This window comes from Theropithecus gelada, chromosome 12 (assembly GCF_003255815.1).
Source record: "Theropithecus gelada isolate Dixy chromosome 12, Tgel_1.0, whole genome shotgun sequence".
NCBI lineage: Eukaryota > Metazoa > Chordata > Mammalia > Primates > Cercopithecidae > Theropithecus > Theropithecus gelada.
In genome coordinates, this window is record NC_037680.1 from 81,268,018 (window position 1) to 81,282,538 (window position 14,521).

Genomic DNA, 14,521 nt, shown 5'->3' on the forward strand with positions numbered 1-14,521 from the left:
GTAAAAATATTTTGTTTAACAGTACAAGACATGAGACTCGATTACCGGTCAACTATAGATAAAATATCATTCTTCATTCAATGTACACCTGATAGTACCTGACATTTTAGTTACACTTCCTCAAGGCAGGGCGGTTTAATAATATTGATCAGGATTATTGTTCTTTCTCTGTATAACACTTCTTTACTGGCTACTCCAGTACTTGCAAAGCTGTTGGATAACAAATGGAAAAATATCACTTCACAGGCAATATTTATCCACCGAGCAGGCAAAACAAGAAAATGGAACCCAGGCTTAGGATCCTCTAGTGTTACTCAATCAAGGCAAATTATTTATTGTCTTCTGCCCAGGAGGTCCCATGGGGCATAAAATATTGATTTAGGAATTTGCTGGGTATGAATGACTGTGTGTTGCAGTTGTGTTCTTTTTTTTAATCCCTTGATAATATATGATAAATTGTTTCTATATATGCTGTGATGAGGCTGAATAACAAATTAAACCTGGCTATTTAATAAACACGAAATGTAAACACTAAACTCTTCATACTAACTTAGGACTATAAAAGGTCACCCAGTGGTGTGCAGAATTGCACAATGCACTGATCACATCCTTGTCTAGAGTCATCTCTTCCTTCATCTCACAATGGCGTGGCCTCTGCTGCATCCCCTAGGTCCCGATTCTAACTTCCCAAGTGGAATTGGGAGAGCTAGAGTGTTCTTTATGGTTCACTTGGAGATTCTCAAAGCCAGGACTTTGGGTGGGGGGTTCTAGATATTGGGAAGGAGCTAAAGCTGGGCTAAGAGGGAATTTGTGGAGAGGAGAAGGGAGCTATTCATGACCCAAGCAGCAGAAAATGAGTCTGGAGCAACTGTAAAGCAAAAAGCCATGAAGCAGGAAGGATGGCAACATGCAAAGTTATTTCATCAGTGGAAAATCTTTGCTCCATACCATTCTATAGGTCCATATAATACCCAATATTAAAAGTGAGGGCCACACATTAATGAATGGCACCAGTATCTATTTGTTTGTTTGATTTACTCATTGGTACTTCTCATGTAAGAAATGCAGTTACGATGAAGACTGGAATCAGATGACCTGGGTTTTAAGCCAGCCTCTGCTACTTTCTAAGAATGAGATTTCAACCAAATCATTTAACCTCCTTTGGCCTCAGCTCCTTGTCTCTAAAAAGAGGATAAAGTGTCTCCTTTGAAGAGAGCTGGCCTGAGAATGGAGACCACACTGAGGGACAGATAGAGCCAAGAGCTGGAGAGAGCTAGCTGGCCCCTGAGGACATGGTTTGAGTTCCTGCTTTCAACCTTGTCTCAACGGAGTGCTCTCTGGATCTTCTGATTTTATGAGGCGATCAATTCTGTCCTTGGTTTATTTAAATATAAATTAGTTTGTATTGGATTTACAACCATTTACAACGGACTTGGTTTACATGATCCTCTTGGTTGCCACTGACCTTCTATACATAGAAGACAACCAATATATACTTACTGGATGTATGAATGAGCTAAAATTTATTTTTTTAAAAACCCTCTTGAAACCGATGAATTTAATCTCCTGTGCATTATCATACCATCCTAGCCAATTCAAGTTCTATTTAAGTGTGTCCACATAGGAGCAAATCCTTCTGCAGAGAAACACATGATGCAGCCCCAAGGGTCTTGCTGGATGAACTGGATGGCTAAGAAAACTGCAGGGAGAGACCAGAGATTGAGCTCGGAAGACCTGAGTTCTTTTCAACAGAACTGACACCATGGTCTGCTCAGTCTCTTGACCTCTCTGAACACCATTCTTGATGCACAAGATGCGAAGAATAATATCTACCTACAGGGTAGTTGTTAAGCTCAAAGGAGCTCATTTACATGAGAGGTAAGAATGAAACAAATGTAGTTTGTTGGTTTCCCCCACATATTCCCATTTCAATTGGTGATGGATACACACCTGACAAATCATGAGCCTAAAGGTGTTAACTTTTTTTTCCTAATAAAATGCACAACCGGTAGTCGCATTCCAGAAGGCTGTGTGTCAACACACGCGATCATATCTGGGTCTTGGGTGTGACCTTTGGCTGAATACTCAGTGTCCTCGAGGGTCTGTAAAAGGAAAAGGTTCCATTGCCGCGTTCTCTCCAAGGTTCCCTTCAGCTCTGCTATCCCAGGGCTCCTCAGGGCAGCGGCAAGGGCTGTGCTTAAGGCGAGTTCCCCAGGTTATTGGAATGCCCACTTAAGTTTGAGGAGCACTGGTTTAGAACTTGTTTGAGGGAACGTCTTAAAAAGTGCTGCTCACCTAAATGTGATTTTTGATCCATTAAGGCCCGCCTCACTTAGGCTCCTCGGGCCACGCTTGCATCTCAGCACCTGGCAGCCTCGCCCCTTGGGTGTTTTTGGCGGGCGTGACGAGAAGCACCTGCTCCTGGGCTCCTTTTGCATCTTGCTGCAGTCCCCTCCTGTGAAAGGTGCAGCTCTGCAGTCTCCTCGCTCTTCCCTCGGGTGTTCTTTCTGAGATCCAGTTTCAATCCCCGAGTGTGTAACCCTCGGATCCCCTTACAACTCCCCAGAGCTCCGTGTGCATGCGTGCGAGAGGGAGAGAGCCAGGCAGAGACCCAGGTGATGAGACGAGGCTCCCGGGCTCCAGTTACCGGCCCGCAGGGCCGGGGCACGGCGTCGCCCAGCGCGCGGCGGGGCCCGGGAGCGCCGCGGCCCCTTTAAGAGCCGGGCCCAGGCCGGCCCCGGGACCGCCGGAGCCCAGAGCGCGGGCGCCGCGGAGGAGTTGGGAGCCGGCGCAAAAGTTTCCTCCCAACTCTGGCCCCGCGCGACGCCGCCGCCGCCCACTCCAGCTCGGGGCCTGGGGCCGGCCCTGCCACCACCGCCAGGGCCAGGGCCACGGCCAGCGACAGGGCAGGGCCGGCAGTTCCGCTTTGGTGGGCGCGGAGCAGCCGCCTGGGCCAGGCAGGAGTAGGAGCAGGAGCGGGAGGAGGAGGAGGAGGAGCCGGGCCGCGGAGCCGCCGCGTCCCGGGCCGCCGGGCACCTGGGAGGTAACCCCTCTCCACGGCCGCTCCTCCCCGATTCCCGCCACCTGCCCGGGTGAAAGGGGCGCTGCTGCGAGCCCCCGGGCCTCAGGGTGCTTCGGGGAGCGGCGCCCCGGGTCTCCGGGCCCACCCGCCCCGGGCCCCGGGCGTCCTCCGAGAGTAGGGGCTGCGCCCGCGGGGTCAGACACCTGTTCGGCCCGGCCCGGCGTGGTCGCCGGGGGCCAGGATGAAAGTGACCGTGTGCTTCGGCAGGACGGGCATCGTGGTGCCCTGCAAGGAGGGCCAGCTGCGCGTGGGCGAGCTCACCCAGCAGGCGCTGCAGCGGTACCTGAAGACCCGGGAGAAGGTGAGCGCGGCGCGGAGGAGGGGGGCGCGGCTGCAGTCAAGGCACCTGCCAGGTGCGACCCGGCGGCCACACTCAGGGGGATGCAGAAAACCCAGGGGATTATGGGGCACTGCCTGTAGCTGAAGTTGTTGTCGATTGCTAAGAGTAGTCATCTGGGTGTCTTTGGGCATTTGTGGGCCTTGAGCTCCGAGGGTCGTGGGTGGACCCGCAGCATTGGATTCTCTTGGGAGCTCCTTAGAACTGCACAATACGGGGACTTACTCCAAACCCACCGACTCAGGATCTGCTCTTTAAGGAGACCCCCAGGTGATTGGAATGCCCACTGAAGTTTGAGGAGCACTGGTTTAGAACTTGTTTGAGGGAACGTCTTAGAAAGTGCTGCTCACCTAAGTGTGATTTTTGACCCATTAAGGCCCGCCTCACTTAGGCTCCTTGGAGTTAGAAAGTTGACTGTGCAAGTGACACATACTCGGAAGTTAACAACTGATGGGGCCTTTGGAGTTTCAGCCATGTGAGCTGCCCTGTCTCAGTAACTTGGGCAGGAACTCTGGTGGGAGAACGCTGTTTGCTTAGCCAACCTGTCTACATTTTGAGTGTTTTCAGTTTGTCACAGATTCTATGAGCATTTACTATGTGTGTGGGCTGTTGTCAGGTCCTGAGTGATTATTAAAATGAGAAAGACGTCCCTAGCTCTGTAGCTGAAGTCAGGAACAAGTAGAAATTAATTGACAGTTGTTTTAAAGCGTTCAATACATGTTGAGAAAATATCTGGCAGTAGAACTTACGCCAAGTATTTGGGTAACATTGGGCCTCTGGGACTTCCTCAATGAAACTTTTAAATGAAGGCATTGAATAACCTTTTAATTTTTTGAATCTTCACATGGAACATTTTGTATGTCCCAAATCTTCCTCAAACAGGGCAAGTCACAAATTCTTGTTTTAGGGGTCAATTGTTCTCTTAATATTTGATCTCATGCCATGTGACTAAAATAGTGGGTTGGTCAATCTAGTGATGGAAAAATGTAAGTTTTCATTTCCTTTAACTTCTTATCGGTTATCCAAAGCATAAAAGTAATTGTTTCTTACAAGTATATAGCTTAGGGGTTTAAGAAAATACTTGCACCCTCTTTGCCTCCATTAAGCATTATTATACAGAAAGAAAAATTCAGCTCTGGATAAATACGTGTATATTGCTTTGGATTCTCAAGAACTGGAGGAGAGTACAATGAAAGGTCTATTAATATATTAAATATAACCCCTAAAGATGAACTGTTTACTGATGGAATTGCGGTAGAGGAGGGAAAATATTAAAGTGGCTTAGAAAGCTAAGTGAAAATCTGCAATGTGTGCATGTGTGTGCGGGTGTGTGTGTTTGCCATTGTTAAAATAGTGTTTGCTGTTTAAATCATGTAATTGAGTTAACTGAGATTTAAACAAGTAACCGATTTTCTTTTAAATCGTATTTCACTAACTTTTGAAAGTGAGCTAAGGTTAATAGTAACAACATTACTCCAGACAGATTGAAATAGATCTTACTGAAGGATTGTCTTACAGAATTGAAGTTACCTTTTAACTATTAATTTATGCCCTCAAATCTTGTATATTTGGAAGTTTAGTACAGGGGGCTGTCCAAGTAAGACAGAAACTACAAGCTTGTAAATAACATGAAGAGAATCAGCTGATATTTAATGCACTATAATTTGATCTTAAAAGCTGTTAAAAAGCTATTGATATTCTAGAATGGAAACGTAACTTACCACAGAAAAATGTAGTTGCATTGATCAGTTTACTATTATTACCAGACTTATATTTTTCTGTTTACATTTATATATTAGTGAATGTGACATTTAAAGGTCACCTGCAGCGTATGAATCCTTCCTCTTTTTTTCACTTTTGAAATTTCATTTTAAGAAGTAGTAAGTGATGATTTTTTCCCCTCCCCAAGTATTCTTCTCCCATAGTTTCATTTTAAATAATATTGTAATCCTAACAAGATTTAACTAATATTAAATGGTATTCATAATGGCACTAAAAGGTCAATAAATATTCTAACAAATTCCATGATTTTATTTATTTTTTTCAATGAGAAAAGGCCAGAAATGTCAAAATTCAATTTGAAAAACAATGTGTAATAAATTCACTTTCTGTGAATCAGTGAAAGACACCTAAAAGGTTTGTATCCCTGGACAGCAAGGTGTTAAGCCCTGCACTTCGTAATAATAATCACACTAACAAATAACATGTATTGTGCTTATTCTGTGCAGGGGCCCTGTTTTAGGAGCTTTATGCTTATGACTTATTTCTCCCAACGACCTTAGGAGGTAGGTACTATTATTATCCCCATTTTACAAATTGGGGGAAAAAGAGACACAGAGACATGACAAGTAAGTGGTAGATTTGGGTGTAGAAACCAGAAACTGTGTCTCTAGATGTTTGCTCTCAGCCATTAACTGCATAGCCTAGTACTATATATGTTGTTATGAATTGGAATTTATCCATATTATTTTTAATTCTTGTTTTAAAAAGACATTTCTATCTACTAACTGCCATATCACATCAACCTAAAAATAGCAATTTTGCTTCTTGAATAGTGATGGGACATCCACAAGTTTCTCTTAATTATATATTTTATGAGGTCTACATGTAGAAAATCCAGTTTCTGAAGCAAATATTGTAGGATTTACAAATCAACTGTGGAAAATATTCCTCAGTCTAACTACAAATGGGAAAATGGGCAAGATCTTAGACATCCAGGTGGGGAGTGCTATAAAGAAACAAATTTGGTGGGAACATGAATGTAAAGTAAGTCCATTATTTTCTGAGGCACTGAGTCACTTAGATGGGAGAAAGATGGGTTTCAAGATTGAGGATGGAAGTTGAGGTTTCTAAAGTTTGGAAAGTAAGTGAAGCCCAAGGATACCATTCTAGATTTCATGCACAGCATCTGAGAAGTAACCACTGCCTGTTGAGAACAAAGAATACGTATTTGTGGAATGTTGGGAGCCCCCTGAATCAATATCAGATAAGGCCAGAGGTTGGTGCGATCCTGAAGATACAGGGGGAGCTTTTGAGAAGGCTTTATTTACCTTCTGAAGTCTGGGCCTTTGAGGTTCCTGCCGCCATTTGATGAACTCCATTGGAAAGGTGGTGGACTGAGAGGTGAGAACTGTGGGATTGCTTATCTCTGAATCCTGACACTTTATCAGTGTCCCAGCCTCCAAATCCAATTTAGTGAAGTTGTTAGTGGAGAAGTGATTGTCTTCTTATGTGCTCATGGTGGGGATCATTGAGTAATTAGTTAAATTTATCATCAAAATTATGTGTCACAGGTGAATGGGTAATTGAGCCGTATCCTGCAGGGACTCTCAACCCTGGCTGAACATCAGTCACCTCTAATTTTCACATTTAACATTTTAAACATTAGAAATGCCTGTGTCCCTTTCTCCAAGATTCTCATTCATCGGGTTAGGAGTGGGTCCTGGGCATAGGTATTTTAAAGAGCACTCCAGGTGATTCTGATGCCCAGCCAAGGTTGAGAATCACTAATCTACTCTAGTTTTTTCATGCTGCTGAACTCATTGGATTTTAAACTCTTTCGATGGCAGATACTGTGTCTTAGATATCTATACACCAGCCTGTTATTAAGCACAATACATGTTATTCGTTAATGGGATTATTATTACGAAGTACAGGGCTTAAAACCTTGCCGTCCAGGGATTCAAACCTTTTAAGCATCTTTCACTGATTTACAGAAAGTGAATTTATTACACATTGTTTTTCAAATTGAATTTTGACATTTCTGGCCTTTTCTCATTAAAAAAAAAAACAACAAATAAAAGTATGGAATTTGTCAGAGTATTTATTGACCTTTTAGTGCCATTAGGAATACTCCTACTCCTACCCTCTACTCCTACCCTTAGAGAATTCTTCCTATAGAAGCTGCTTAAATAATTGCTTAAAGTGAACATTCATTTTATATAGACAATTGTCCCTTAGTATCCACAGGGGATTGGTTCCAGGACTTCCCTTGGATACCAAAATCTGCAGATGCTCAAGTTCCTGATATAAACTGCTGCAGTGTTTGCATGTAATCTACACACATCTTCCTGTATATTTTAAGTCATCTCTAGATTATTTATAATACTTAATATACTGTAAAAGCTATTTAAAAGTTGTTATACTGTTTAAGGAATAGTGACAAGAAAATTGTATTTGTCCAGTACAGATAGTTTTTTTCCTAAATATTTTTGATCTGTGGTTGGTTGAATCCACAGATGCAGAATGCATGGATGTGGAGGGCTGACTGTGTGTGTGTGTGTGTGTGTGTGTGTGTGTGTGTGTGTGTGTGTGTGTATTCACTGAGGATGAAGTGAATAAGGGAAAGACTTGTCTAGTAATGAGGACGTATAGTGTGTTCAGGGGTTGGAATGAATGAGAAATAAGAGCATTGAATTCATGGGATAGCAGGCCTGCTGGAATTTACAAAGGCCAATTTGTGGATCTGACTGTATATGTGAGTACGCTTTTTTAAAAAGGAAAAATTATATTTGATAGTGTTTTCAAGATGAATCTTTTCTGTATTCAGATATTTTGAATAATAACTTTGTTTTACAAGTTGAGGCAGCTTCCCAGAACTGGGAATAGTCTGATTAGACTAACAATTCCATTCCCTGATTAACTGTGGGATCAGAATCTGAGAGTTTGTGTAGTAACAGGAATCTGGTATGGTAATGTGTGGGAGTAGCCGGGAGGAATAGGCTAGAACTCTTGAATTTTTAAACTTTTCAGGCTTTGATGCCTTGTTACCTAAATAGATTTTAAGGTTCTTGTATACACAAGCTAGGCCCAGACTGGATTCCTCAAATGCTTTTCAATTTATTGGGCACTGACTTACTTGAGTGCTTTATTTCCTATTCAGACCTCACTTCTTTACAGCATGTGGACAGAACTGACTCGCCATCAGCATTACACATGCTTCCAACTTGGTTTTGGTTCTGCTACTCAGCTTGCAATGAGCAGCTTCTAAGTTTGCAAACAGAGGGCTCTTGGGCCTGCTGTGACCCACAGACATATTTTCGTAGGTCTGCTCAGTGTTATATTTTGACTTAGTTGTCAGCGTTTAAATATTTTGAGATTTCATGCAAAACTCCAGATTCCTATCTTCTTTGGGGGAAAAGCAAATCAGAAGCTCTGACAATGCTGGGCTTTACTTTCCCACATAGCAACCATCAGTTGGAGCTGAGACACCTCTGTTCTCTTTAGAAATAATTATTAATGCTCCAGTCTCCATTATTGCTTCCCTAACAGTGAGGATAAGTTATTGTTGTCATGTTTGATTGTTTTACTCTGTGCTTATTTTCTCACTTGCGACCTTAATGCATTGTTGCTATTTGCCTGGCCTGCTTGTGGGCATTTGAGTTTGTGCTCCTGGACCTTCTCTCCCCTCTCTCCTCTTTCTCACATACACATCCCCACACACCCTGTGTGTATAATCCATGCACATAGGGTTTGCTGAACCGGGTTTGGCCGGTTATCTGAGCTGAGTTAATTGCCCTGTGCGCAATTGGGAGCCACAGCCCTGATTTGTAGCTTAAGGCCCTATGCTTAATCAAGTGGCTTAGTTAACCAGGAATTCATTCCCAGGGTGTTCTGTGCCACAGATTCCCTTTGAAGAAGTTGGGCAAATGGTAATGTCAGATTTTTTGAGACTATTTTCTGAGTGTACTGTTAAAGACATCTGAGGAGTGTGTTAACCATTCAGAACTTTGGGCCTCTCTTGGAAAATCTGAAGCAATGTAGTGCAATAGAACTTTCTCAGATGAAGAGATGTTCTAGATTTGCACCTTTCAATAGGGCAGCCACTAGACACATGTGATTGTTAAGTATTTGAAATGTGCCTAGTGCAACTGAGGAACTGAATTTTAAATTTTAATTTACTTAAATGTAAATCGCCACAAATGGCTTGCCTTAATGGACAGTTCAGGTCCAATGCTCTTCTGATGGGTTCTGTCAGCTGCTTTTGGAAACCACTGGCTTAAAGACCAGATCCCAGGCAGTCCTTAACTTGACATTGCTACTCAGTTCTGTTGAGAACTTTGCATTAGAAAGGGATCTTCAGCTACTCTTTGGTATCCACAGGTGGTAGAGAGAGCCTTTAAACCTTAAATGCTGCACCTAGACACTAGCACAAAAACTAGCTGGGTTGGAGAGTAAACCCAGGTCGGCCTCAGTTTTATACCTTTGGTGCAACAGGCTGAGGATATACATCCTCTGTCTCTGGTACTGGGCGGAGAGTGGGCCAACAAGGAGCAGTGAACAAAAATCTGGGTCATTTTTAGTGAGATTTAGATGCTTCTCGACTGATAGAAATACTAAACATCTTCAGTTTAATTAAGTCCCAGCTATTTATCTTTGTTTTTATTGCATTGGCTTTTGGGTTCTTGGTCATGAAATCCTTGCCTAAGCTAGTGTCTAGAAGGATTTTTCCAATGTTATCTTCCAGAATTTTATAGTTTCAGGTCTTAGATTTAAATCCTTGATCCACTTTGAGTTGATTTTTGTATAAGGTGAGAGATCAGGATCCAGTTTCATTCTGCTACATGTGGCTTGCCAGTTATCCCAGCACCATTTGTTGAATAGGGTGTCCTTTCCCCAATTAATGTTTTTGTTTGCTTTCTTGAAGATCAGTTGGCTCTATGTATTTGGGTTTATTTCTGGGTTCTCTATTCTGTTCCAATGGTCTATGGGCCTATTTTTATACTAGTACCATGCTGCTTGGTGACTACAGTCCTATAGTATAGTTTGAAATCAGAGCTTTTCCATGCCAAAAGGAAGGGTCAGCAGTGTAAACAGACAACCCACAGAGTGGGAGAAAATCTTTGCAATCTATACATCTGACAAAGGACTGATATCTAGAATCTACAATGAATTCAAACAAATTAGCAAGAAAAAAACCAAACAATCCCATCAAAAAGAAGGCTAAGGACATGAATAGACAATTCTCAAAACAATTTTCAAAAGAACATACAGAAATGGCCAACAAACATGAAAAAATGCTCAACATCACTAATGATCAGGGAAATGTAAATCAAATTACAATGCGATACCACCTCACTCTTGCAAGAATGACCATCATCAAAAAAATTAAAAAAGATAGATGTTGGTGTGGATGTGGTGAACAGGGAACAACACTTCTACACTGCAGGTTGGAATGTAAACTAGTACAATCGCTATGGAAAACAGTGTGGAGATTCCTTAAAGAACTAAAAGTAGAACTACCATTTGATCCAGCAATCCTGCTACTGGGATCTACCAAGAGGAAAATAAGTCATTGTACGAAAAAGATATTTGCACATGCATGTTTAGCAGCACAGTTTACAACTGCAAAAACGTGGAACCAACACAAATGCCCATCAGTCAACGAGTGGGTAAAGAAACAGTATACACACACATATACATATACATACACACACAATGGAATATGCCTCAGCCATAAAAAAAGAGTGAATTAATGGCATTTGCAGCAACCTGGATGAGATTGGAGACTATTATGCTAAGTGAAGTAACTCAGGAGTGGAAACCTAAACATTGTATGTTCTCACTCATAAGTGGGAGTTCTCACTCATGAGTATGCAAAGGCATAAGAATGACACAAAGGACTTCGGGGACTCAGGGAGAAAGGGTGGGAAGGGCACAAGGGATAAAAGACCACAAATTTGGTGCCGTGCGTACTGCTCAGGTGATGGATGCACCAAAATCTCACAAATCACCACTAAAGAACTTAGTCATGTAATGAATCACCACCTGTCCCCCAATAATTTATGGACATAAAAAAATTTAAAAAATACTAAACATCTTAAGCACATGCTTCCTGGAACCTACACTCTTCTGACTTTTTCCCTATATATTGTCCATTCTCAGGCTCTTTGGCTGGTTCCTTCTTTCCTCCTCCACCTCTTAGTGCTGCAGTACCCCAGGACTCAATTCTTAAAATCTCCCCATCTCTCTCTACTTACAGTAATATGGTTCCAAATATCACTGGGGAAGCTCCAGCCCAGTTGTCTTCCCTGAACTGCCAGCTCTATATACAGCTGTCTTCTTGACCCTTTGCCTGGACATCTGATAGGCATCTCACACTTATAGCATGTGCCCAAATCAATTCCTAATCCCCGACTCCAAATCAAGTCCTCCTACAATCTAAGCATGTCATTAAATGGCAAGGCCATCTTTCTAGCTGTCCCGCCAGAAATGCTTGTCATCACCCTTGACCAACGTTTTTCTCTCATGATCCACATACAGTCAGTCTGCAAATCTGGTTGGCTCTGCTCTCATACTAGATTTGGAATCTGACTACTTTTCAGTCTCTTTCCTGTTGGTATACTGGAGCTTGTTTTTTATTATGTTTTTCTTTAGATAGACTTTAGTGTCTCCATTTCTGACCCCAAGACTCCCACATTACTGTCTCTCCTTAACACAAAAGCTAGAGTGATAATTAAAAATTCTAGTCAAGTCATGTAATTCTTCTACTGAAGATCTTCTGATGGCTCCCATCTCTCCTAAATGGCCTTTGAAAGTGCTACATGATCTGACTATCTGTGCAGAAAAAAGTTAACATAGCAGGCCTGAGACTACTATCCTTAGAAAGCCCTGCTTGTGAAGCTAGGCCTTGGCTGGTGGCATCTGGAAAGTCAGATTTTTGGGGGGCTACCACCATTCCCTTATTGGAATGGCTCACTGTGCAAAACTGTTTCTGCAAACAATATGGCTTATGCTGAACACCTGGTCTTTTTCTGGGAGTCTGGAATTTTTGTACATGCTAAGCAGAAGGTGCCTATGTGATCAGTCCGCAGTAAAAACCTTGAGTGTTGAGTCACTAATGAGTGTTCCTGGTAGGCAACATTTCACACATGTAAGAACTCACTGCTGGAGGAATTAAGCAAGTCCTCTCCACTAAGGGAAGACCCTTGGAAGCTTGTGTCTGGTTTCCTCCAGACTTCACCCTGAATGCCAGTTTCTTTTGCTGATTTGGCTTTGTATCTTTTCACTAATAAATTATATCCACAAAGGGCCTGGCACAGTGGCTCACACCTGTAATCCTAGCACTTTGGGGGGCTGAGGTGGGTGAATCACCTGAGCTCAGGAGTTCAAGATCAGCCTGGGCAACATGGCGAAACCCTGTCTCTACTGAAAATACAAAAATTAGCCGGGCGTGGTGGCACACACCTGTAATCCCAGATACTTGGGAGGCTGAGGCAGGAGAATTGCATGAACCTGGGAGGTGGAGATTGCAGTGAGCCGAGATTGCATCACTGCACTCTAGCCTGGGCAAGAGAGTGAGACGCTGTCTTAAAAAAATTTGATATCCGTGAGCATGGTATATGCTGAGTTCCTTGAGTTATCTTGGTAAATCATTGAACCTGGAAGGTCTTGGGGACTCCAGCACCCTATCTCTTACTTCTCTGACCTCATCATCTACCACACAGCCTTCTCTGCTCCTGCCTCAGTCATGCTGATCTCTTGTCATGTTATACAAGTGTGCCAGACAGACTCTTACTTCGTGCTATTTTCTCTCTTCCTAAAATATTTTCTTTCAGTTATCCACCTATCTGCTTCTTTCATAATTTCCATCTTAAATAATTGTTTTCTTCTTCAGGAAACCTTCCTGACCACCCTACTTATAATTATAACCTTCTGACCACCCTTTCTATTGCCATTCCCTGATTTAGTTCTATCTGCAGACCTCATTCTTCCTACCATACCACTTACTTTAACTGTATTTCTTGTCTCCACCACTAGAATATTAACTTCAATAAAGGTAGATAGAGATAGCTGTCTCTTTTGTTCATGTCTGAACCCTTAGCTCCTAGAAGAGCACCAGGTCATAGTAGAGTATCAGTAAGTTCTTTTCAAAGAAGTAATTCTTTTACCATGCATCCATCACCACCTGTTGCAGCTATCTCTTGTATTTATTTACAAACTATCACCAAAATATAGTAGCTGAAAATACCACTCAACATCATGATTGTGTAGGTCAGGAATTTGGACCAAGCACAAGGGGGAAGTTTCTGTGTGATGTTTTCTAGGTCTGGGATGCTCAAGATGGCATCTTCACTTGCATGTCTGGTGCCTCAGCTAGAATGGTTCTACTAGCTGTGAAGATAAAGCAGCCACTCTCTGCTTTGATGAGTTTCATGGCCTCCCAGATGATGAGGCACATACGTGAATAAGCCAGTTTTGCTTTAGTGGTATGTTTGCAGGGATACAATATAGACAAATAATGACCTTTGAAAGAGAAGACACTGAAGCTGGTTTGAAAGATGATGAGGAATTTTCCAGGAGAAAAGTGAGATAAGATCATCTAGGTGGAGGGAAGAAAGTGGTTGAGGGAGTTGTGAAAAGTTGAGCGTAGCCTGAAGAGGAGTGGGTGCACACACTAATTTGGACCAGATGGTGATGGTCCTTGGGTGCTGCCCTAAGGGATTTTCATGCTGTCTTAATGTAGCTCTCCATTTTATTACCAATATACTCACATTTTGCTTAATTTGCATGAGTCTAAAATGTGTATAAACTTAAAATGGAGCATTTTCAGAAAATTGGGGAATAAATGATTAACTTTGTAGTATGTCTGTTAAGGCCTCATCACTTGGTTATGCTGGTTTTCACACCTTCCCCTGCAAAACTGTTTTCAACAAAATTATCAAGATCTAGTAGCTAAAGTCCATGGTTACTTTCTACTTCTTGTTTTTGATGATGTCCCACCTTTTAAAACTCTCTACCCATGGGCTTTTCAGGACTTTTTTTTTTTTTTGAGATGGAGTTTTGCTCTGTCACCCAGGGGATTTTCAGGATTTTTAAACATCTGTCTTCTTTTAGGCTTCACAGATGTCCTCTCTACCATCTTCTTGTATGTTGGTACACTGAGGTTCTGGCCTTTTCCTCCATGGGATCTCATTCACCGCGTGGCTTCACCTACCCTCAAATACACACTTCTAGCCCTGAACTTGCTCCAGAACCCAATATCTGCCTGCCTCTGGACTTCATTACTGGATGTCCCACAGACAATTCAAGCCCACTCTATTCTCTGTGAATCTGCTTGCCCCATTCCTTATAGACTGTTGCTCCGTACATGGCACCATCAT

The 14,521-nt window shown here is 42.5% G+C and overlaps 1 protein-coding gene across 4 annotated transcripts in view; it reads left to right on the forward strand.

Annotated features, from left to right (window-relative positions):
• The first annotated feature begins 3,057 nt into the window (after positions 1-3,057).
• Positions 3,058-14,521, forward strand: part of PARD3B (par-3 family cell polarity regulator beta) — a 1,097,854-nt gene continuing 1,086,390 nt past the window's right edge. For all 4 annotated transcript variants that reach the window (XM_025404986.1, XM_025404990.1, XM_025404989.1 and 1 more), the window contains exon 1: positions 3,058-3,383. In XM_025404986.1, coding sequence (XP_025260771.1) covers positions 3,264-3,383 — 120 coding nt within the window. In that variant the 5' untranslated portion in view covers positions 3,058-3,263. The remainder of the gene's footprint in view (positions 3,384-14,521) is intronic.